The sequence below is a fragment of the Eptatretus burgeri genome, chromosome 1 (assembly GCF_056783735.1).
Source record: "Eptatretus burgeri isolate ZD-2024b chromosome 1, Ebu_testis_v1, whole genome shotgun sequence".
Taxonomy (NCBI): Eukaryota; Metazoa; Chordata; class Myxini; order Myxiniformes; family Myxinidae; genus Eptatretus; species Eptatretus burgeri.
Genome location: NC_140961.1, coordinates 29,949,679 through 29,974,678, shown reverse-complemented (window position 1 = coordinate 29,974,678; position 25,000 = coordinate 29,949,679). Strand labels below are relative to the sequence as shown.

The 25,000-nt window shown below is 40.7% G+C and overlaps 2 protein-coding genes and 1 pseudogene across 6 annotated transcripts in view; 1 reads left to right on the top strand and 2 right to left on the bottom strand.

The window, feature by feature from the left end:
• The window catches only part of LOC147034151 (CMP-N-acetylneuraminate-beta-galactosamide-alpha-2,3-sialyltransferase 2-like), a 239,245-nt gene that overhangs the window by 161,302 nt on the left and 52,943 nt on the right, over positions 1–25,000 (top strand). For all 5 annotated transcript variants that reach the window (XM_085877370.1, XM_085877352.1, XM_085877350.1 and 2 more), the window contains one exon: positions 15,200–15,233. In XM_085877370.1, the coding sequence (XP_085733496.1) occupies positions 15,200–15,233 (34 nt within the window). The remainder of the gene's footprint in view (positions 1–15,199; positions 15,234–25,000) is intronic.
• Positions 4,127–4,267, bottom strand: LOC147034152 (signal recognition particle RNA; annotated as a pseudogene).
• LOC147034150 (52 kDa repressor of the inhibitor of the protein kinase-like) overlaps positions 23,419–25,000 on the bottom strand; it is a 71,221-nt gene continuing 69,639 nt past the window's right edge. The window contains exon 3 of the transcript XR_015057264.1: positions 23,419–25,000. This exon is cut by the window's right edge and continues 400 nt beyond it. The gene's annotated coding sequence lies outside the window, so the exon portion shown is untranslated.

Sequence of the window (25,000 nt, the reverse complement as noted above, 5' to 3'; positions counted from 1 at the left end):
GACATGTCCATCGCAAATGATATTCTCGACAGGGCCGACGCAAACGACGGAGTCTTTATCCCCGAGGTAATCCGCCCATTCGAGACCTCAGGGCTGGTCCTCAGTTCATGTGACAATATTGACGTACTTGAGGAAACAATTGACGGCAACAACACTACACATTATACACAGATGGCAGTGTGGCAGCAAGATGACGGAACTGTTTATCACAGAGATGAACCTCGGCATATCGGTCGTACTAAAGCTCTCAGCCAGGAACAAATCGGCAAGATGCACATATTAGAATACGCGAAACCTCGTTCTGGTATTCGTCCGTCCCCCACTTTTCCTGATGGTGCCGCCGTCAACGTAGAGTCGTGGTTCCAAGAGTCTGGCAATGCAAATAACAGCAAGTCCAACGACTTGGCATGGACATTATCAAGAATATTACATGGTGGTGAGTCACAATCTGTGCCACCATGGGCGACATTTAACAGTCTGGCGACGAACGGGACCCCACCTGTCACCAATGTAGGTATGCTCCCAATTCTGAAGGCACCGGCAGACCATGATGACACAATGACAACTGTGATGACCAAGTTCATGAATATCAGTGAAAAGGTGGGACAGACACACACAGTCATTTTTGCTGACGAACCTCTCTCCAGTTGGATGAAAGAACTTGTATGGAACAATCCCGCCAAATACAGCAATGTTATATGCCTCCTTGGTCACCTCCACATTCTCTTCAATTACCTCAAAGCTATTGGACAGCATTAGGAGAGCGCAGGGCTGGAGGATATCTGGATCGAGGTGGGATTATTCACTCCTAATATGATACCAAGCATACTTGGTGGAAAAGCATACTACCGAGGAGTATATGGACATATTTGTATGTACGAAGCATTGTGTCACATCCAATGGACCAAATTCATGGAGTGGCTCGAGCAAAGTCATGATATCGCAACAATCGCTTCAATCAAGGCTATCAAGACATGCGCTGAGGAAGCTAGGAACAAATGTCGCAGTGCAGATGGTCGTCTCTGCAAATCCGATGCACTGAGCCATGCCATCTGTGCTTTGAGACAAACCATCGAAAGATCAGACGTATTGACGAAATTGGACGAATTTGACCGATGCCACACAACTGATCCCAATTTTGAATTCTGGACGAATTACATCAAAATGGTCAGCACAGTTTTGGAATTCATCCGTGCGAATAGAGAGGGAGATTGGCAGGCGCACCTAAAAATCGTTCGCACAGATGTTACCGTGGCTATGTGCGTATGACTACACAAATTATGCGAGATGGGGACCGGTGCATCTCTCCGACATGAAAATGTTGGAGAATACAGCGCCTGATGTATACAGTGCATTTCTCGCCGGGAACTTTGTGGTACAACGCAGCAAACGTCCGTTCAGCTCAGTCAATCAAGCTACAGAATGGATCAAGCGCATGTGTAAGATATCGAATGGCATAATCGGAATCACCAGGAATGATACTGCAAAGGATCGATTCTGCTTGACGTGGTGTGAGCGCTCCGAAATTGCCCTAGATACCAAACGGCTCCTAAAACTGATTGATGACGAGATCGTAGAGGCGATATCTACGAGAAAGGAGGCTATGCCTGGACGTCTAAGGCATGATGAAGGCAATGTTCAAAATCTGATGGACCGGTTTGAGCGATTCCGTATTTTCCAAGCAGCGGATACACTCCCACCGGCACAATCACCAGACCTGGTGGTGGAATCGCAGGAACCTACACTTGTATCTTTGACAACAAACGATCTCGCCACAATGGAAATACAAACTTCCCTGTTGTCAGCCTATGAGCGAGGTCTTCGAAGGTTACAAAGTTTTGTGGATGAGAGGCTGGTAACTCGAGAGATGGGTTTCTTCGATACGCTGTCGAGGATCAATTTCAAATCCTTTGCTCATCTCTACAAAAGCACAGCTCTGACCTCAACAGCCGAGAAGAAATTCATCAAGGCAGACGCAAAACTCATACAGAGGTTGTTCAATGCAACCAGAGCTGGACGATGTGTCGATATGTCCAGGATTCTTCTGCAGGAACTTTCGTCGCTTCCATCGTCGCTAGTCAAGAGAAATGGACAGATGAATCAGACAAACAAGGCTGATATGCTTCATATCCTGACAAACGATGTGGATATTGAAACACCAGCAAATATTCCATCCCTGCAGGAGCCGTCAGCTCTCATCATCGATGGTCACGCCATGATCCAAGTGATGGGGAAGCCGTCTCATTGTCGCACGTTTGCTGACCTTGGTCGTACATATCACGAGAGGATTGTAAAGCTATTTCACCAGTCATTCATTCGCATCGACATCGTTTTCGATCGGTACATCGGAACAGGGTCAATCAAATCGGCAACTAGATCAAAGCGTGGACAGAAGAAGCGACCAATCCGAAAAATCATTGATCGAGGAGACGTACCACTGCCAGAGGTATGGGACAGATTCATAGCCCTGGACCAGAACAAAGCTGACCTCGCCAAATTCGTCGCTGAGTACCTCATTTCGACCGATCGGAATTACCCACAGTCTTGCGAGCTGATTGCAGGGGGAGGTTTCGCTGAACCGGAGATGTCGAAGTCAACTACACGTGGCCAAATTACTGATTTGACCGCGAACCATGAAGAGGCCGATACGCGAATGGTCGCACATGCAGCACATACCGTCAGGGAGAAATACAAGAGAGTGGTCGTGGAGAGCAAGGATACAGATGTATTATTACTCCTCATCCATTTCTTCGGTGATGCAAACGTTGATCTGTGGATGAAAAGTGGGACTAGCAAAAAACGTGTCTACAACCAAATTGCACCAGTTGTACAAAAGCTATCGCATCCTGTCAGGAACAATCTGCTCGGATTTCATGACTTTACCGGATGTGATGTGACGTCTTCATTCTACGGATACAGGAAACGGAGCTGCTGGAAAGTGTACATGGAACAGCCGGAGCTACTGGCGTGATGAATTGGGCGTGATGAATCCACTGACGAGGCTGAAAAGTTCCTGTGCCATTTGTATGGAGTGGACAACGTTGATGAACTGCTCTCTGCCAAATCCCAGATGTTCGAAAAAGGTTTCCGGGATTTTGAAAAGCTACCGCCAACTTTCGATGCATTTGAGGTCCATCATATCAGGTCAAGTCATCAGGCAAAAATCTGGTACCAGGCTAATAAACCTCAGATAGCGGTTGAAGCTCCAGAAGAGACGGGTGGCTGGAAGCTAACAGACTCTGGACTTGAGATCATGTGGATGCGACTCCCTGCCATTCCAGCTTCTTGTACTGAACTAGTCACTTGTGCGTGTAAATGCAAGTGTCGAACGAGTGCATGTAAGTGCAGCAAGTCTCGCCAGAACTGTATCCCAGCATGCGGGTGTGACGCTGTCAACTGCAATAATGACTACCACTAACTACAGCAATATGGGTGAGCAAATTATATTTCAAACATTCTCTTATGTGCCAACTCTCTTATACAACGTTTTGATCTCACATGAGTTCATCTTACGAGTTGAGAACTCGCGTGAGAAGATTACATGCGTCCATCTTTAGAAATTCGAGAAAATGGCCATTTTACAATTGCAGCCTTTCATGTTTTCAAGTAAATCTCTAGTCTAAATTTATTGCTGATACTAAAGGACAGTAGCCTTGGCGAATAATTCATACACAGGCATATAGATGTGGCGATGCTGAAACGAAATTCACTATAACCAAAAAATGAGGAATTTGGCATTTGACCTTGACCTTTGACCTCAAAGGTCAAAGTTCGAGATGGTATGGGGCATATTCTGAAGCTTCACCCTATCATCTTACTTTCGGACATGCACAATCACTTTTAACAAGAAATGCCTACGGGACTTTTTTAGACCCCGAAGATAGTCTTGGATGCATGTATGTGCATATGTGTATATATATATATATATATATATATATATATATATATATATATATATATATATATATATATATATATATATATATATAGTTGTTCATCTTTCGGCTGCTCCCGTTAGAGGTCGCCACAGCGGATCATCCGTTATGATCCGCATACTGATTTGGCACAGGTTTTACGCCGGATGCCCTTCCTGACGCAACCCTGGTCGCCTCTTACGACACAGGGATAAGGATTGGGTTTCGCCATGATTCCGGGCTGCCCTACACCCTCTCATAGCACGGCCCAGTGCAGAGCTCCCGTCTTCAAGCGATCCTCCAACCCAAGCCTCCGAGTAGCTGGATTACAGGCGCACGCCACTACGCCCGGTCATATATATATATATATATATATATATATATATATATATATATATATATATATATATATATATATATATATATATATATATATATATATATATATATATATATATATATATATATATATGCATGTATGTGTATTCGCTTCGCTTGCGCTCACTCATATTTCTCCTTTTCAAACTGGAACACATTACTGCATCAAACACCTCCACTTTGACACTACTCCCCTGCTGGAGGCTGGACTTCGCCCCCCTTTCATATGATCATTTCTTTAATCAAATTGAGTCGTCATACAGAGATACTATAAATATTTATGTTATATTTTCAGGAATAACTTCATTAATTCATCAATTAAAAATAATGCAGCAGTTGCTGTTAAAACCCCCAACCCCATTTTTATTAATACTTATACTTTAAACCCATAAGGCAATGTATTTATTCCATCACTCATTATGTATCTTTTATCTTCAAATGCTGTTAGAGCTTCGAAAAAAAGAGAGATCGGTCGCTTTTTTTTTTTTTTAAAGCCAATTTATATTTAAATAATTTATTTTCCAAATATATAAATGAATGATTTTTTTATCCATTTGGGAAAATAAGATAAAATTTAACAACCATAAAATTTTTCCAAATTCATGAAGATATCTCATAGTTGGTTCAAGCGGATGTGGAAAAACCTGCCTGCTTTTGAAGATGCTCCTTACTCCCAACTTTTTAGATTTTGATAATTTCATAATTTTCACAAAGTCAAGTTTTCAATCTGAGTATCAACTACTCTCACAAGGTTTTAATGCAGGTCTTTAAAAAGAAGACATAATTGGTTTATTTAAACTTCAAAACAGACTAAATGATTATAATATTGAAGATATAATTAAACTATTTTGTGACACACAGAAATGTAAAAAGAAATGAGAACATATAACTTCTATTCTTAGTGATAATAAGGGTGACATGCCTTCACCCCAAGATTTGGCTAAATCAAAAAAGATCTCTATCTTTGATGATTGTGTTGATGAGAGAAACCAAACAGTTATGGAAATATATTACACAAAAGGGAGGCATTCTTCTTGTAATTGTATTTATCTTTGTGAGTCATAGATTCAACTCCCTCATCACTCGATAAGAAATAATGCTTATACTTTTATTTTATTCGAGTTAAATTCAATAAATATAAATAACTTTTGGAGCGACAATTGTTCTACGTTGTGTAGTAAAAAAGAATTTGAGCAGTATCTGAAACACCCGACTGGAAAATGTAAATGCATTGTGAAACAAGATGAGATACTGAGGGATATATTTTATATTTTTATAAACAAAGACATTCAGAAATGGTAGTTGTTATTATCAATATTGTGGGTAAATCTGCTTCTGGAAATTTTTTAAATAATTCCCGGTTCTTGAATAGTGAAAATGAAAAGATAACATGTTTTAAAAACAACAAAAAAACAACACCCTTTGGTACGTATTGTATCCACAACAACCAGGGTAATGCGACCAGAAGTAGAAGGTGAAGATTATTCCTACATTTCAATAGAGGAACATATGTGAATGAGGAACGAAGGTCAAATAGTTGAGGAAGGTCTCTCTTGGTACAACAAAATATTCACATTGTAAGAGTGAGTTAAATCACAAAAATCTGGTGGTCTTGCATTATTACAAACTAATCCAGAGGAATGAGACAAATTATTAAACATCTGAGTAGTGATGCAGTTAAGATTTTATCATTCGGTTTTGATGTTGATGAAGAAACTCAACGCAAACATATGTAAAGCAGAGATACAAGTATTAGTGAAGAAGAAATTACAACTCATATTAATTCTAATAATGAATTTGATGAAATATTTAAAGAAAATAATTTATTTGAACACATCTACTTTAATGATGAAGAAAAGGAAAATTCCCCTATTGACTTTTACAATTCATTAAATGATATTTTCCAATAAATGAATAGATGCAAAAGAATGAGCAGGAATATTTAAGGAACATCAAGAGTTTCTTTCAAAAGTTGTAAAAAACCAGGAAGACATAAAGAAGAAATGCAGACAGAAACTTAAGGGTGAAGAAGCATTTGAAAGAAAACAAGATAAATTTTTAAACCACTCTTTAAAAAAACTCCCCAACAAATGTCTACAGTTCCAATGATAGAATACACCTCTAAAAAACACTTCAAATGTTAAAAGATTTTCGTCAAATGACGGATCAAGAACTCAAAGATATAGGAGAATTAGAATGGGATGATGAAGGATTATTTCAACAACTGGAAGAGATAAATCAACTCCCTGATTATTTTGCGAATGCTCTGCAAAACAATGAATATTCAACAGATTCAAAAACCAGAGCAGGTCTCATTCCAACAGAACAACCAGCAATATTCCATTGTGTTAAAGAAAAGTGGTTGATATTTAATGATGAATTCAGGTTCTTGAGTTCCGTTCAACCACCTGTTCAATTAACTCTGAGATTAATGCTCCTTCTTCGAAAAGATGGAAGACAAGGTTCAACTGTGAAGGGTGAATCAAATTATTTCGATAAACCATTGTATATGAAAAATGAGGATGATAGAGTATATATCGATTTACAAAACTCGCTTGATTATGGAGTTTATGTTGCCAGTGAAGGAAGGAAAAATGAAAAGGAGAAACACATTGTTGAAGCTTTAAGTAGACTTGGTTCAGGTGTTAGTTTTCTTCCAAATGACCCATCACAATTAGTTAACAGACTGTTATTGTTGTTAGGTAGTAAGAAGGCTGGGAATAACAATTGTTTAAATGAAGCATCAGCCATTTTAGACCAGTTAATGAATATGAAAATATTAAATAAATATCAATACAAAGATATTTTATCCTATGGTAAATGAGTTTAATTCTCTCTCATGATGTAAATTTAAAAATATCATCAATTGTAAATGTGAATGAGAATTTTTTGTTGTTGTTGAAAGATGATAAAGAAGTACATATATTTATAGATAAGATAATGGTTGAATTACTGCCACTGAAAATTGGAAGAAAAATGATGTGTTATCTTCTTTTCAAGACTATTTAACAAGTATGGTGTTTCAGAAAATAAAAAAGGAGATTTCTAATTATCATATTCAGACTTTTTAAAACGTATCAATGAAAAGAACAATCTTTAGTTTTAATTTCACGAATGATCGCACATCTTCATTCCCATACCCACTACAACTTGACCCAACAAAAGAATATGAGGCATCTTTATTGTCTATAGAAACTTCGAATACCTTATTTAATATCACAGAGAAAAATGACAAGTTAAGTGAAAAATCCGGGAGGCAGTTACAAAACTATAACAATTTCACCCAGAGCATACGAAATTTCTCAAATATCTTCCAAAATTGCTCGCCTTATGAAAGAACAGTGTGATGAACCAAGAAATATACTTCAATATACTACGATAAAAAATAAAATAAAAAAACTTCAAAATCAATGATTAAACTCAAACATAACTCCAAAGTTGATTCCACAATTGATAATTTATTTAAAGAGTTATTGGGTTTCTCCTCAAAAATATTGAAACTAATGGAACATTTTATTGTGACGATATTATTCAAATATCCTCAGGCATAAATTCGGTATTAATTCACTGTTATTTGATTGAGGATGCTTATAATGATGGAATAAGAACAAATACAATATTTTCATTCAGCGCATACTCAACCCCAGTTGGTTATAAATTCAACATGGAACCAAAAAAAAAAATCTGGTTTATCTTCCCATGTCTGGAAAAACCATATACAGAGTAAATTTTCAGATAATCGACCAAGATAATCGCATGATTTCTTTTAATGGAGAAATTATATCCATCAAATTCCCATACGTGAAGTTTTCCAATAAATAAATATGATGGTTATTGTGAGGAAACACAAGTTGGGAAAATATATAATAATTACAGGGGATGGGATGTTCCTTTCCCCATACTATAAAGGGTTAAGGTATGTATCTTCGAGGAGAATACTATAAACCTAAGAGACATCCTAAGAGGTGTAGAGGTGTAGACATCCGAAACCTAAGAGGTGTAGGACATCAATTTAGAAATAAAGGAGGTGAGATAATTGATACTCTAATGGGTATAGGGTCAACTATTCTTAAACAAAAAAACCTAATTGGTTCAACTTCTTGTGCTGTGGGAAATGTAGTGGGTGCTATAAAGAGTATACAAGATGCCCAAAAGGAATCCCATCAATTGCAAGAAATAAAATAAATTAAGAAAGTCAAAACTCAGTTGGCTTTCCAAGAACAACAGAAAATAATTAAAATACTTGGATCAGGGTTTCAAAAGTTTTAACATCTGTTTTTTTTTACTACATAAATACAAGTTTAGAAGAAATTGATAGTTTCTATGATTTGGATGATACCATTATCATCTCAATCTCTCCTAAAAACGAAGAATACTTCAAGGTAAATGCCATAACAAGAACAGACTGGAATACAAATGGAACAATAAGTTTTGAAATAAATAATCAACAAACTTATTTGAATTTAGCTGATAGTTTCTTGTTGTGTAAATTTACATTCCTAAGGCAGGGAATAACACAAACACTACACTCGTAAATGATTTCTTTTGGAAAATGTTTGATAGTGTTCGTTTGTATATTGGAACACAAGAAGTTGAAGCGGTTACTCATGTCTCTGCTACATCTGAAATGATGAAATTTACACTATATTCATTTCGTGATGGAATGGGTAAGTGTGTTGGCGAAGGTTTTATTCCTGATATGACAACGGGAACAAACGCAGACCCCAGTTATAGTCAAAGAAAAGGAATGTATTATGATGATACAAATGCAGGTAATAGTTTTACCGTGGCAGTTCCTCTGAAAGGGATATTTGGATTCTGTGATTTTGATAAAGTACTGTACGGACTTAAAATTAGATTTCAACTACAAAGAAATGATATGAAAATAGATTGCTTTTGGTGCTCAGAATAAATTCGTTGTTGATGAAATGAGTTGGTATATTGGTGAATATTCTCCTAATCATAAAACAGAAGAGATGTTGAATAGAAGACTTAACTCAAAAAACCACTAAATGTATCATACCTTAAAAGAAGATGTCAACACGTCAAACGAAACCAAACCACTTACACGTGGAACATGAGTGTTCTCGAAGGAAAGCCATGATACCTATGGCTCATTTTTAAGAAACCAGATGGAGATACTGCGACTGATAGAATAATGCATTGAGAGATAATGGGAGTGCCAAACAACTTCAGGTTTCTCTGGATGGAACATTTTATCCACAAAATAGATTGGAAATTTATTGGGAAAAAATGATTATGCTGAAGCATACAAGTCTTACCAAAAGGTGTGTGAAAACAATGGTAATAAAGAACCCATTTTGGATATGGTAGCATTTAAAAAACTTTATACAACATACGCGATTGACCTGAGTGCTCAAAAGGAAACTATAAAGTCTAATGGAGTGGATACTTCCCTTTACATTGAAAGAGGAGAGAGTGAAGAAGTTGATCCATAATGTTTGCTTTTGGAAGAAACAAAATTACAGATTAATACAGTTCATGGTGTTATGATTAGTCTCACATAATTTTTGGAAAAATGAGTAGCAAAGTGCCAACTGGGGTATTTGTTAATCAAATCAATCTGAATAAAATATAATCTTGTATTCAAAATCAAAAGCCTTGTATGATTAACGTTAATAGAATTCAGAGAAAAGGAGCAGTAAGAATTGGTTTTGCTCACAAGAGAACAAGTGAAAATCTTGAACAAAACTGGCTCACTTAAAATTAAAATGTCAAAACCAATGTTGAGGAAATATTCAATAAGAGGGACAAGTGGAAGATTTATCCCATTTCTAATGTCTTTATTTGCTGGTTTAAGTGTGGCTGGAGCATTGACGGGCGGTATTTCAGCAGCAGTGAAAACTGCCAAGGAAAGGAAGGCTCAACTTCAGGCTTAAAAAGAGTTGGAAAGACATAACAAAGAGTTGGAGAAACAAATTAGTGGAAGTGGTGTAATTGTAGATTTTGCTGAAAAACTTGAAAGCTGACCTCATAAAGCGAGATTGTTGGTTTGAGATATGCTTTCTTCTATCACACAAGCATGTGCAAAATTAACTAAGAGGGGTAATGGATTCGCTTTCTCATAAATAAATGAACATTGATGAGTTGTTTAAAGAATTTGGAAATAATGCAACATCAAATATAGAACTTGCCATATATTGTGAGAAATTAAAAATTGATAATGTGGTTATTTGTATGAGAGATGCATTAACAAATTTGCTGAAATATACAAGAATATTATTATTAACTAGCCGAAACCCCGTCACAGACGGATTCCGTTCCATGAGCCCAATATGACAACCAGTGGCGGCTCCTGTAAGAGCCGGATCCCAGTCGATGTACTCCATGGCCTGACCTAATGAGGCCTACAAAACGTCCTTGTACACGACATTTTTGGTGTACACTTCTCCTTGTGAAGAAGTCCCCTGATTTGTGCACGTGTCTACTTTGACATACAAACACCGTTCCAAAACTTCTCAGGTCACAGTACCAAGAAAAACGTGACGCGACCGCTAGGAGGAGCACAAAATTGGTCCTTCAGTATTAATATATAGATACAATGTTTCTTGTTGCATTTTTTGTGTCAAATTCACATTCTGAGGTAGTCAGCATGTGCAGAAGAGGGTTTATATTGCAGACGCTATTTTTGAGGAGGGGAATTACACCTCTCAGCGGTGACGGTCTGTCGACGACAGACGTAATGGCGTCAGCGAATGACCGATGATGTCATGACGTCCTTATGCCTCTCAGCGGTGACGTCACACGTCGTCATGTAAACGAATGTAAAACGAAAAGTGTTTATTCTGCTTCAGAGTTGAAGGTTGACTATTGCCACTATGTGCAATGCACTCTTACAGGTACGAAGTTTCTTTCAGTCCAGGTCACAGTACCGAGAAAAACGTGATGCGACCGCTAGGAGGAGCACAAAATTGGTCCTTCAGTATCAATATATAGATTTAGAAGATCATAATGGAAACGGTTCTCATTGGGTTTGCATTTATACGAGTCAGATTAAATATTATTTTGATAGTTATGGTCTTCTACCACCTGTTGAAGTCATGGAATTCTTACAGAATTGTGTTTATCAAACATTTCAAGTCCAAGAATTAAACTCCAAGTGTTGTGGTCAATAATGTCTGTTTGTGTTATTTCAACTCAACAAAAATAAAAAAAATTATGATGTTATTTTTAATCTAATATAAATGACTTATATTGGAAAGATGGTTCCACGTTTGGTTTATCCCAAGAACTTGATATTGAATTATCAAATTATTACATAAAGGCACAGGCTGAATGACAGAAATATAGTATAACAAAAAATATTAATATGAAAAATACTTATAAATTAATAAATTATCCAAGCCTGACTGAGGCGAATGACCTGGTGAGATTAAGTGATTTATCAGAACTTATATATCCTTAAAGAAAACAGCTGTGTATTCCAAAGATACAGAAGTGTTGATTTTATCTCCGGGTCATTCAGAATTTACAATTCCAATTGAAATAAAATTTTATAAAGAAGAGCGTATCGTTTGTATGAGAATAAACATTGGAGATATGATATGAATTATTTAGGGTATAATTGGTCATTCAAAATAAACCAAGAAGACCTGGAAGAATTAAATCGTCCTTGTAAGGAAGAATATTATCCACTTGGTGCCGATAATAATACTTGTGGAAGCACGATTAGCAAACAACAAATAAAATAATTTAATAAGGCTAAAATCAACAACGGTTTTGCCGCAGTTTATATCATGAAAACACAAAGAACAGGATTTTGAAAAACACAAAGAACAGGATGAAAACACAAAGAACAGGATATCGTAAGGGAATACAAACTGATTTAATAATGGGAAGATGAGGAGGTATTACCTGTCATCATATTAATCTGTCATATATTTCTGATAGATAAATGACAGCAAGAAGGCTTCAAGAAAATTATAATTTCAGTGTCCAAGCATATCTACAAGAAAAGGGTATTTGGTATTTTTTATATAATATAAGAATGGGGAATTTTCAATAAAAGATTGGCTTTATATTGATGTTGCTAAAGGCCCAGTCACACCTTGACGTTTTAGCCAGCAATGGCAACGTATTAAAATGTATGTAAAACGCTGGCTTACGTTGAACTTTTGATGTTTTTTTTTTAAAGATTCGGAGGTATTCATACCGACTTGGTCTTATGCATAACGTATTAGTAACGGACACAGAACGTTTCGTTGTGTTATAGATAACTTATACCAACGAATGCTGAACCTGTTGTCGGCCTTCACAACCTATGCCCAACAATAGTCTAACTTATGCATAGTGCGCTGCACGCATCGCCGACGATAACGTGGTGTAGGTTATGGAAAGGCTGCCGCACAACGATTCAAATCATAACCGCCACAGAAATGGAAGTGTCAACATCGCAGTCACACCTTGGCGATCTTGCCAGCGTATGCCGACCTCTGAAAAATGCATCTAAAACGCTGGCGCACGTCGAATACGGTATGGGTAAGTTGGGTATGCGTGAATAGAACGCTAAAGTACACTATCATACGTCGTATTAAATGGAGTATGTCTTGTAATTTTAAACATGTTGAAAATTTTACGACGTACTTGCCATATGATGCACGCTCTGCATGCGATGGGAATAAGTTGTACGCACGATATGCGATCGTTGACACACATCGACACACGTTACTTGAAAGGTACTCATAAGTCGAAACACGTCAAGGTAATGATGGTTAGCGTCAGTGTTCCAGACTCCCGGTTTTTTTTTCTTTGGTATGATGGTGTTCAGTGTACAGTGCGGTTATGATTTAAATCGTTGAGCGGCAGCCTATTAATTATATTATATTATAAATGCACTAGAAATCGAAGTGTCAAAATCACCATCATACCGAAAGAAGGAAGAAAAAAAATAATAAAAAAACCAGGGAGTCTGGAACACTGACGCTAACAATTACCTTGATGTGTTTCGACTTATGAGCACCTTACAAGTAACGTGTGTCGATGTGTGTCACCGATCGCGTAACGTGAGTACAACATGTTACTCATAGGTTAGAAATAAGTTTCAGGTACGCTAAACATTACCTCGACGTGTTTCGACTTATGAGTAACTCACAAGTAGCGTGTGTCGACGTGTGTCAACGATCGCGTGACGTGCCTACAACTTCTGGCCAGCGTTATGCGGAACGTGTGAGTCATACGCTGGCATGTCTTAAAATTTCAAGCATGGAAAATTTGAGGACAACCGAAAAGTACAACGTTTAAAGCCAGCGTACGACGACGTATGGTAGTGTTTTTCAGCGTGCTCTCAATGCTATCAAAACTTACCCATAACGTATTCGACGTGTACCAGCGTTTTAGACAAATTTTCCAAAAATCGGCATAAGCTGGCTTAAACGTCAAGGTGTGACTGGGCCTTAAACCAACAAGTTTGGATTTAACTAAAATGTTAAATAAAGATGAAAAGGTTTTAAAGTTGAGAAAATAGAAGGCTCTTTTAGAAATTCAGAAGAAATTTTATTGGTTTCCTGGGGTAAAAAAATTATTTAGGATACAGGAATATCAAGAAATCCAGATGAATATATGTATGATATTATTTGGGGTGAAAGTGGTTCAAGGGTAGTCTGGGATGAGGAAGGGGTTGAATAAACTGAGGCAAGAGAGGAGGCAAGGGAGAAGAGAGAGGAGGAGGCAAGGGAGAAAAGCGAGAGAGAGAGAGAGAGAGAGAGAGAGAGAGAGAGAGAGAGAGAGAGAGAGAGAGAGAGAGAGAGAGAGAGAGAGAGAGAGAGAGAGAGAGAGAGAGAGAGAGAGAGAGAGAGAGAGAGAGAGAGAGAGAGAGAGAGAGAGAGAGAGAGAGAGAGAGAGAGAGAGAGAGAGAGAGAGAGAGAGAGAGAGAGAGAGAGAGAGAGAGAGAGAGAGAGAGACAGAGAGAGAGAGAGAGAGAGAGAGAGAGAGAGAGAGAGAGAGAGAGAGAGAGACAGAGAGAGAGAGAGAGAGAGAGAGAGAGAGAGAGAAAGAGACAGACAGAGAGAGACAGAGAGACAGAGAGACAGAGAGACAGAGAGACAGAGAGACAGAGAGACAGAGAGACAGAGACAGAGAGACAGAGAGACAGAGAGACAGAGAGACAGAGAGACAGAGACAGAGAGACAGAGAGACAGAGACAGAGAGACAGACAGAAAGACAGAGACAGACAGAAAGAGAGAGAGAGAGAGAGAGAGAGAGAGAGAGAGAGAGAGAGAGAGAGAGAGAGAGAGAGAGACAGAGAGAGAGAGACAGAGAGAGAGATACAGAGAGAGAGATACAGAGACAGAGAGAAAGAAAAGAGATAAAATGAATAAATATAAAAACATGGAAACCAATGAGATTAAAAAAGAGAATAGGTGTTACAGAAAATAGATCGATCTCAACGCACTGAGAAGGAAAACAAAGAAATCTAGCAATATGCGTCAACATTATTAACGGCGATTTTAGGTAGAAGATTTGAACGAGAAAGTGGAGATAAAGAAGAGAAATAAGGAAAGATTATTTATTGAAGATGTTTGTATAATTGACTTGGTTAAAGTTTTCCATTTTTTTCTTCAATAAATGGAGGAGAGAGTGAAGACATTTGTCAGGACTCTATATATTTTAAAAATCAAGATTCAAATGTACATGTTGGAAACTAAAAAGGTTTTCGCAATCTGTAGGAATTTTTCTCATAAATAAACTAACAGCTTCGATGGGAATACCAAATGAGTCAACGCATAATTCGCAAGTCCACTGCAACAGTGTGTTTAATTGTGTTTCCTATTTGGCCATCACATTGAAGTTTAAATCAAAATCAAAATCTGGTATTGATGTGTTTTAGTTACAGTAATGAAGTAATTAATGTATCCAATGCAGAAATGATTGTGGTTCTTTGTTTGCAGGGCAAATCAATTGACCTCGCTTGACAGGGACAAGGTAAGAAACTAATGGTTCCTCTCACCCAATCTCTGCTTTGTTGGCACAATATAGAGATAAACTGCAGCTGTATTTTTTTTTCTCCTTCTTCTCGTCCGCCTCATGTTAGAGCAGGAATTTGGAATTTGTTCCTGGTGCCGGTGATAGCTTGCCTACTGTTAGTGACAGACACCATGGGATCTTTAACGTCCTCTATCGAATGCCGGTAGAGGGGATGCTCAGTCTAACGCTCATTTGGGGGATGGCACACACATTGATGAATCGACCTGCCTGTGAAATACCGGGATGATCGTTTAAAGCTGGGCCAGGATTCAAACCCAGGCTTGACAGCTCAGAGGCGAGTGTGCGATGCAATACCTCCAGGCCATCCGCCATCCTGCAAGATTTTAATTGATGGAATATATATATATATATATATATATATATATATATATATATATATATATATATATATATATATATATATATATATATATATATATATATATATATATTGTTGCGGACCTGGGGTCGGGGCGAGAAGACCAAAAGGAGGGGGGGGGGAAGCTACCCTCAGGTTCCCACCAGACTCTCCGGAATCGCAGGCCGTCGCATACGGATAACTCCATGAAGGGCGGGGCGCAAATTGACCGTGATCGCCAATAACTCAACCACGTGACTTAGGGTCCTCCGCCTAATGGAAACTGGTTACCTAAAATGGTCACGTGATCTAAGTACTGGGGGACACGCCCTCAGTACGCCTTGTTCAAACCGGATCACCTTACAGGATCAGATGTAGCCGAGCGTAAAGGCCAAGGACGTACCGGCTTGGAAACAGATCATTGGGGGATAACGTTATGGCGAGGCTTGGATACGGACCATGCTGAACCAACGAAGGAAAAGACAAAAACGAGCTGGGAGCATTTCTATACAAAGCCTTTATTTATAATCAGGTGAGGAAAGGTATGTGGCACAGTGAATGGGGTTTATTATTTTGTAAAGCAGGGATAGCAAGGAATTCATGGGGTGCAACAAAAGGCAAGCAATTTACAAAAGCAGACACAGAGCACACTCATCCCATTATATCTTCTACGACCTAAATTTAAGCGAGGACAGGCACTACATACACACACACACACACACACACACACAGACCCAATGAAGATTAGTTAGCCAGAAGGAAGGAGAGCAGGTGAGAACTAACGGCCTCTCAATACCTGGCACAGTCGGCCGACTGCACAACCCAGTACACTTTGGGGGACGCTCCACTTTAGCGATCCCACCTTAAGTGTCGGCGCATTTTCTCTTGCTTGATCACTTTAGCGGGGCTCATGGAAATGTATGCTCCACAATGGTCCAGAAGAACGTCTGTCACACACAAACCCCGAGTGCAGATGCAGCGATAGGTAGACAATGAGGTGCAGTGAAGAGAGGGCAGAGCAGTGGGCGCGGCAAACAAGCGGAGACAGTGTGAGGCAGGCAGGCGAGAGTGAGGAGAGAGAAAGGGTGGACGGCTTCACGATCCGCCTTTTATAAGCCCCAGGCGAAGGGTGGGGCGATGACCCGAAGTGACGCGCCGTCATCCAAATCATGCCCTTCCATTGGATCACGGTGCCGCCCTGCCAGGCTCCTGGGGCCGGAAGCGGCCTCATTCACAGATCCAGCGCGACGCGGCCTGGAGCCTTTCACTGAACTTCTGGGCCATGTTCTGGTGACTTGACGAGGGTCGTGTCGGTCCCGCATGCCTGTTCGGGGCACCCCCGGTGAGCTGCGGTTGGTGCTGTTAATGTGCTTGGCCTGTCCCTGCGCCACACGGTACGAGTGGCCTGGGTTGCGCAGCATGCTCGTTTGGTGGCAAACTACATCGATGCGGAGATGCGTGGAGGCGCGGGGTGATTTTTCTGTGTGCGGGAGATGTTGGTGGTCGTGGTGGTGCTCCTGGTGAGCGGAGGTTGAGCAAGGTGAGACGCGTTGTAAATCGGCACGCAGATTCGAATGAAAGGGTGCACCATGGGCATCCTGTCTCATAGGGTGGCTGCCAAGGTGTGGTGCCTGTTTCAATTTGTATCATGGATAAAAGGAAATGGTTGGAATGAAAATCAGGATTGAATGGCAGATAGAGATACAAATCGACCTAGCTATAAGACCCATGCAATGCACGTTGTCCCATTAACCTATTAGACATGAGGGGAAGGTCTGACTGCACGAATACGAACAAAATAACTGCCTGGGGATCACTGTATGTTGGGTGCCGCTGCCTTAGAGGCATGCGGTTTTGCATAACCACAACAATATATATGTATGTATGTATGTATGAAGAGAAAAAGTTGAAAAGTCGGATTTAATGAAATACACAAATCGTTTGCTGAATTTCACATATTTTGATTCTGGGTTTGAATCTCTTGAATGTCATCAAAAGGTTTGACCTTCCCACAAATGTTATTTACATTTTTCATTTCATGGTAAAGTATTTCATTTCAAATGTAAAGATGGTGGTGCGTGGTTTGGCCCTTGGGTGAGGATGCAGTAAGATTAATTGAAAAAGCCACCTTGTGCCCATGAGCCTCACTCCTGTAAAGGGGTGGTGGCCAGGGGGGAGGGGAGAGGGTTGGGTAAGAGGTTGTGAAAATAGGAAGTAGAGTTATATGGGAGAACGGGGGAGAAAACAAAAAAAGTTTAACAGGATATATGAGAACCATTCAAAACTTTCTAACAAGATAATACAATCGCCCAAGACTGCAACATTTTTTTTACATCTGGTATTCCGCGAAAGGTCGAAAGATCGAAATGTTTTTTTTTAATGTGATTGTATTCATTAAAAATAATAATAAACAAACTGAACGTGCTTTTAATTCGAACAATTTTTTGAGGTTTTACAGATTAAAAAAAAGCAAATCCATCAGGAACTGCCCTTAAGATTTCCAGGTAAACTGCCATGACTTGATCGCAGGAAAGATTGTCTGCACACAATGTATAATGGCCACACAACTCGTTTCAGAGCTTGGTGTTGGCTTAACGGTTAGGTGGCTGGCTAAAGATATTAGGGTCTTGAGTTCAAGCCCCTGTTGTGTTGTTTAATTACCACCTGGTAGGTGGACTCAGTCTGTCATCCATCTGAGGTCGGCAAAATGAGCACCAATTTACTGGTAACAGGGGGCATTGCATCAGCGGCACAGCCATGCTTCCAGAAAAATGATGCAGCCAATCAGCCACAGGCTACACACGGAAAATAAAAAAACTCACTTCAGACTCGTTCGAAAGTGAATTTGATCAAGAATTCCCAGATTATGACGACAGTCAAAATCATTATGTAGAAGGTGCTGTGAGACTGGAGGTGTATGAACCTGATATCAAGATGACGTCATGGGAGGGGCAGGGCCAATCGAGTGTGATTTTGGGGTCAGGCCAATAAGCGCAAAAAGGCACCAAATAACATTAAAATATTCCTTTCAATAAATTTATTCAAGAAAAGAACAATGATTAAGTGTTAAGTGAAGTCATATCTATTTCTTAAACCCAACTAGATTTTCTGATTCTCTGGACCTTTAACTTAAATACCTTCAAACTGTTTATATTTATAAAATAGAAAAATAAAAGTAAATAGAATGAAATAGAAGTTTTCAGATCACCCATCAGCTATTTTGTCCATTTCATAAGTGAAGGCCCGAAGGGCTCGTTACTTTGAGTGGTTGGACCAGACTGACCCACCAGCTATTGAGTTGGATGTCAGGGATGTAACTATCCCTTTTGCTGACCCTCCAATCAACTGTGAACCACGTTCGTTTGTGGAAACGCAGGCTGCGGTGAACCGGTTGAAATGGGGTAAAGCTCCTGGGATCTGTGGCATCCATGCTGAACTTCTCAAGCCTGGTGGAAATGCTGTACTCATGTCATTGCATGCAGTTCTGTGCCCTGTTTAAAGCACAGGCATCATCCCAACTGACTGGAAGAGGGGCCTTGTTGTCCCTTTTCAGAAAGGGAAAAGTGATCGCGAGGATTGCAACAATTACTGAGGGGGCTGCTCTCAGTGCCGGGCAAGGTATTTGCTTGGATGATTATTGAAAGGGTTTGCCACCATCTGCATGAACACCAGCACCAAGAGCAGTCAGGCTTTCCACCAAAGAGAACAATGATTGACCGTATCCTTGCTCTTCAGGTTCTCACCGAATGCAGGGGAGAGTTTCAGCAGGGGATGCTTGCAGCCTGTGTTGATCTCTGCAAAGTGGTAGATTCAGTGAATAGAGATGCATGCTGGAGGATTCTCAGTCTTTGTGGGGTGCCACTAAAACTGATAAATCTCATTTCGGAACTATAACTGGGTGTTGTGAGGTGTAGTGGTTCCAACTCTGACCTATTTCCAGTTGTTACTGGAGTTCATCAGCAGTGTATCCTGGCCCCCACACTTTTCAGCGCTTGTATGGACTGGATTCTGGGGATGTTGTCAGAGATCAAGCTGTGGTGTATCGTTTGGGAATGTCAAGATATCTGACCTTGATTTTGCAAGTGATGCAGTCATCTTTGTGGAGACTCTCGATATCCTTATAGGGGACCTCCCAGCGTTGAATGAGGAGATGGACCCGCAGGGATTACAGGTCTCTTCGGTGAAAACTTTGACCCAGGCTTTCAATGACATATTTAATGCTTACAAGCATACACAAGTGGCAAGGATGTTGAGGTCACAGAGAGATTCACTTACCTTGGCAGTGATATTCATGTCTCCGCATGTTGTGCGCCAGAGGTCAATAAACAACTGGGTTGGAACTGGGGAGTGAGGAAAATGCAGGAGAACAAAAGCCGAGTCTTTAAGTCCTTGGTACTTCTCCTCTTTCTCTACAGGTGTGCGACTTGGACTCTGACCAAGGATCTGAGACAGAGACTTAACTCCTTCGGTTCCAGATCTCTTCGGATAATCCTTGGCTATCGCTGGTCAGATGTTGTGTCCAACGAGCATTTTCTGAGAGAGACTCAGATGAGATTTGTTTCCTGTATAGTCGGTGAGTGTCAGCTGCAACTGCATGGACAAGTGCCTCATTTTCGTGACGGTAATCCTGCTCACCAGATTCTCTCAGTGAGCGCCTCATGAATGGAGGTGGCCAACCACCTGACCACATGTCTCGTGGTTGCAGCAGGTTAATCAGCATCTCAAGATGGGGATGGGCCAGGCATCTGACTGGGAGATGGCTAGATGGATGCCCCTGGAGTATCGGTGGAAGATGCACATGGTGACAAACTGCTCTGGCACACACTCCAATACCTGACCTGACCATCGGCTACATCTCAGTTGCTCTGGCATTTTTGTCTGTGAATTGTGGAGGTCTGTGGAAAAGTTGGAACACAGAATAGACCAGAACTTGACTACAAAATAACATCGTAGGAATGGAGGAAAGATGCCAACAGCAGGGTAGAGAAACATAACAGAGGGACATTTAGAGGAATAATGGGTTCAAGGGGAGGGGGGGTGAGAAAGTAGGTGAACAAGGTTTCTGCAAGCTCAAACACAGCAAGAACAGGCAGGGAACACAATGAAATAAATAGAGTGGAAAAGGAGGGTGAAGGAGTGGGGTGGGGGGAACACAATCTGGAAAGTAAGATGTAGGCTTGGGGAGGGTTAATGAATTGTTGAAAACATAATGAGTATGGTTGGGGGGGGGGTGTGACCTGAAGTGGTAGTGAACAACCATAATGAAGTCCCAGAAGGAAGAGTTTGAATAAACTGAGGAGATTTCTTCCACATATGAGAGAAAACTGGACCAAATGAGTGGAGGTGAGCAGTGAGTCTGCATTTTGTGGAGTTTCACCAAGAGTAGGCTACTACTAGACTGTTTGCACTCTGGAGAAACATTGGAGGTGGAGGTTGGAGGGGAGAGAGTACAAAAGGTCATGTGTGCAAGGCCAAGTAGGAGGCAGTAAAAGATAGAGAGGTCATCGACCAAGAAGGAGGCAGTAGAATGGCCAAGAAAGATGGCCAAGAAGGAGGCAGTAGAAGACAGAGAGGTCACCGACCTGTCTGTGACACAAGAGTAACAGGCTCAGAGACTCAGCTTCATTGTAGGAGAGTCCAGTGATTTTTGAATGCCTTGTTTACCATGGCATAAAGAAATGCAAGGTGTGAGGCAGAGGCACCAGCCCGAAGGGCAGAGCAGTACGACACCCAGCCGCAGATTAAGGCCTTGTAAGCTTTTAAAAGGTCAGATTTGCCATGGAAAGGCTGTTTAATGGAGGATGCATATATGATGGCTGGCTTTGGAGGCCAACTTTGAGATGTGGTTTGCCCAAGAAAGATTATTGCTGATGTGTGACTGAATTCTCTGAAGTAGTTTGTTGAGGAAGTAGATGGGAGGGTTCACCAGACGATGATTTCAGAGAGACATGGTGAATGTGTGGGATTTGTCAGGGTTTAAATATATTCCAAGTGTTGGACAATCTCCTAATTTATCAAGGTTTACAGAGAGGGAAGAGGCTGTCCCTGCTGATATAGCCAGGATAGGGGGGGCTGCAGCAGAGAGTGGAGTCATCAGCAAAGACATTGGGAAGATTTTTCTGGAGATCCAAAAGATGGTTGATGAAGACACTGCCTTGGTGCACTCCAGCCTCAACAGGAAGAGGAGATGAGAGGATCCTGTTGAGAGCTTATGTGTTGTATTAAGAGTTGAGAGTCAACAGGACCCTGTTGTATGTGAGGTGATCCAGCTGCTTGAAGCCACAGTCATGGATCGTAGTTTGCACAACATGGAGCTTGTGCACTGGTACGTTCTCATGAAAAAACGTGTTGATCTTTGGCCAACAGAACTCGATATGTATCCTTAATAGCCGATCATTTCTATCCTTCATGGGGCATGATCTTTTTTCACTATTGGTTGCGTTAGGATTGGGGTGTTCCTGATTCCTTGTGCTTCCACTGCATGTATTTCAAATTGGTGCAGTATCCCAATGGTGAAGCCACATTTAGTCACCGCTTGCTATAAAATTATTGATAAGGTTGCCTGGATCTGTTTTGAACAATTCAATAAACTCATAACATAAAGCCAGCCATTATTGCCTGTCAGGAGTGCTGAGGTTTCTGGAGACTCATGTTTCTGAGACTTTTGGCATGCACAAGTGTTTTTGGATGATCGCAAAAATTGTATCTTAAGAAACTCGAGTACTTGGATATTTTGGGGGGCGTTAACCACGTAATCCTCTGTGAGTAATGCCACGACCTGGGAAACAATCAGTTGTGGTCGCATCTTCTGGCAGCCCTGACCTGTGCTCATCTTCACTGAACTTGCATTGATGCTTAAAGTCAGTTGCCCATTATGGAAACTTTAGAGTATGAGGTGCATTTTTGTCATCATGGTTTTGAATGGGGAATGATCTGAGATTGTGAACAGCTGTCTTGAAGACCTGGAGAAAATAATGAGATTGAAGAGAATGTGGAAATAGGTTTCACAGGCAGGAAAAAAAAGAGCAACGAATGAGTGAAGGTGAGCAGTGATTTTGGATTTTGGGAGTTTCATGAGAAGGGGGTCGCTCGTGGGCTGCTTGCATGCTGAAACATGGAGGTGTTGGGAACAAAGCACGGAAAGGGCAGAGGGTGCAAGACGACAAATAAGACAGATAGACCACCGCCCTGTCTGCGATGGCAAAGTGATAGGCCCAGAGACTTAGCTACATTGCAGGAAATTCCAATGATCTTGAAGGCCTTGGTTTCCATGGTGTCAAGCTGAGAAATTTATGAAGCAGGGGTGCCAGCCAGAGGGGACAGTAGTCCTCCATCAGGCTCTGGATGAACACTTGGTAGGTGGACCAGAGTTCAGGTGTGCCAAGGACTTTGCATGGTGGAGGATGCTCAGTCGACGACTGGCTTTGGAGGCCAATTTTGAAACGTGGTTTGTCCAAGTAATATCAGAGCTGATCGTGAAGGCCAAGCGTTTGAGTGACTAAACCTCTTAAACAGCTTTGCTGAGAAAGTATATAGGAGGGTTTGCCAGGCAATTATTTTGGCGAGAGTGTGAGTGTGAGATTTCTCAGGATTGAAAGACATATTCCAAGTGTTTGACCAGCTTGTGTTTTTATCAAGGTCTGATAGAGAGAGAGAGTCAGAGACAGAGACAGAGACAGAGACAGAGAGAGAGAGAGAGAGAGAGAGAGAGAGAGAGAGAGAGAGAGAGAGAGAGAGAGAGAGACAGAGAGAGAGAGAGTCAGAGACAGAGACAGAGACAGAGACAGAGAGAGAGAGAGATATGCTGCTTCGTACATGTCTGAAGGATGATATATGTTACAGCAGAGGGTGGAGTCATTATAAAATAGATAAAGGGGATTTTGCAGAAAGTCATAGAGATCGTTGATGAAGATTGGGAATAGGATGGAACTTAGAACATTGCCTTAAGGCACTCCATCCAGCATTGATGGGGAGAGGAAAAGAAAAGATTTCTTTGAGAGCCATGCGTTATCGATGAGAGTAGGGTAAGTCAGTAACCCAAGAGTGGAGTTGGACTTGGATGGCATAGGCAGAGAGTTTGTAGAGCAATGTAGGGTGCCAGGCTGTATTGAAAGCTTGAGATATCTCCACAGCACCAGCCCTGATCACATGTGCGCATTGCGAACCTACATCTATTGTTGGCAGAGAAGTAGTGACCTGGTCTGAATCTGAATCAATGATTTGAGATGAGGTTGTTGGATAAATCATGTTCTTTTTCCTGTCAATGTTTGCAGTACATAAATAAGCTCCTCAAAAAACATTTCTTTCATAGGTATGTATGAATAGGTGTGGGCTGGCAGGATGGTGTAGCATAGGGGTCCTCAAATATTTTTGGTCATGGACCAGAACCAAAAATCCCTAGCACCTTGTGGGCCACGCAATCAAATCAAATGGTAGACCAAATACTGCATTGGAGTCATCAGAAGGAACCTACATAAGCAAAGAGCAAAGATGGAGTCTTTAGGAGGAACCTGGATAGGATTCTGGTTTCAGCTCCGATGCCCCAACTCTCAAACCCATCCAGGCGCAGCCAAGTGAGCCTCATAGAAAACTTTCTGCAATAACTAACTTCTTCTTAGACAGATAGATGAAGAAAAAGCGAGAATTACAATGAATAAAGAGAAATATGAAAGGAACAAAACACAAAGATGTCTGGAAGAACCTGGATAGATAGATTCCAGCAGTTACTCCTCAAACTCAAACACAGCAACAGGTACAAGTTACCAAAGAAATTTTAAACAAGTAAAAGTTCTTGCATAAAAGTTTATCTATTGGCTCTCCATTCTCACAAACATTATTCTCTCAGGCAATTGGGATTGTTAAGCAGGATTATTACAGTTAACAACTGAAAAAAAAACCGTACAACAGCATCATAGTCAACACATCACCTACTGCTGTTTCAAAAAGAGTGATGTAACTTTAAGTGTTAATTTGCAAAGAAACGGAAACCTCAGGAAACTGAACCAAACATTTCTTGAAAGCTTATGGCATGGTATTTTCTATCACTTATTGCTATTGTATTCACTCACTGCTAGTTAGTGAGAGCCCAAGGTCTGAAATTGGCATTTACGCAAAATCCTTGTAAGTCATGTTCTCGATGTGTGTCCCTCTGTGGTTCAGACAGGCATTGATCCTGACTCCAAAGTTCTGTCCATCTTACCTGTCGGTCTCATGTGGCACTGCCTGGAGGTAATCTGACACCTCCTGCTTCAGATCATCCAGTGTGGTGGGATGGTTGGCATGGACAGAGCCCTTGGCATCCCCCCCCCCCCCAGAACCAGTCGTCCAGAGGGTTCAAGTAACCAGGGCAACGAGGCGGCTTCTGAAG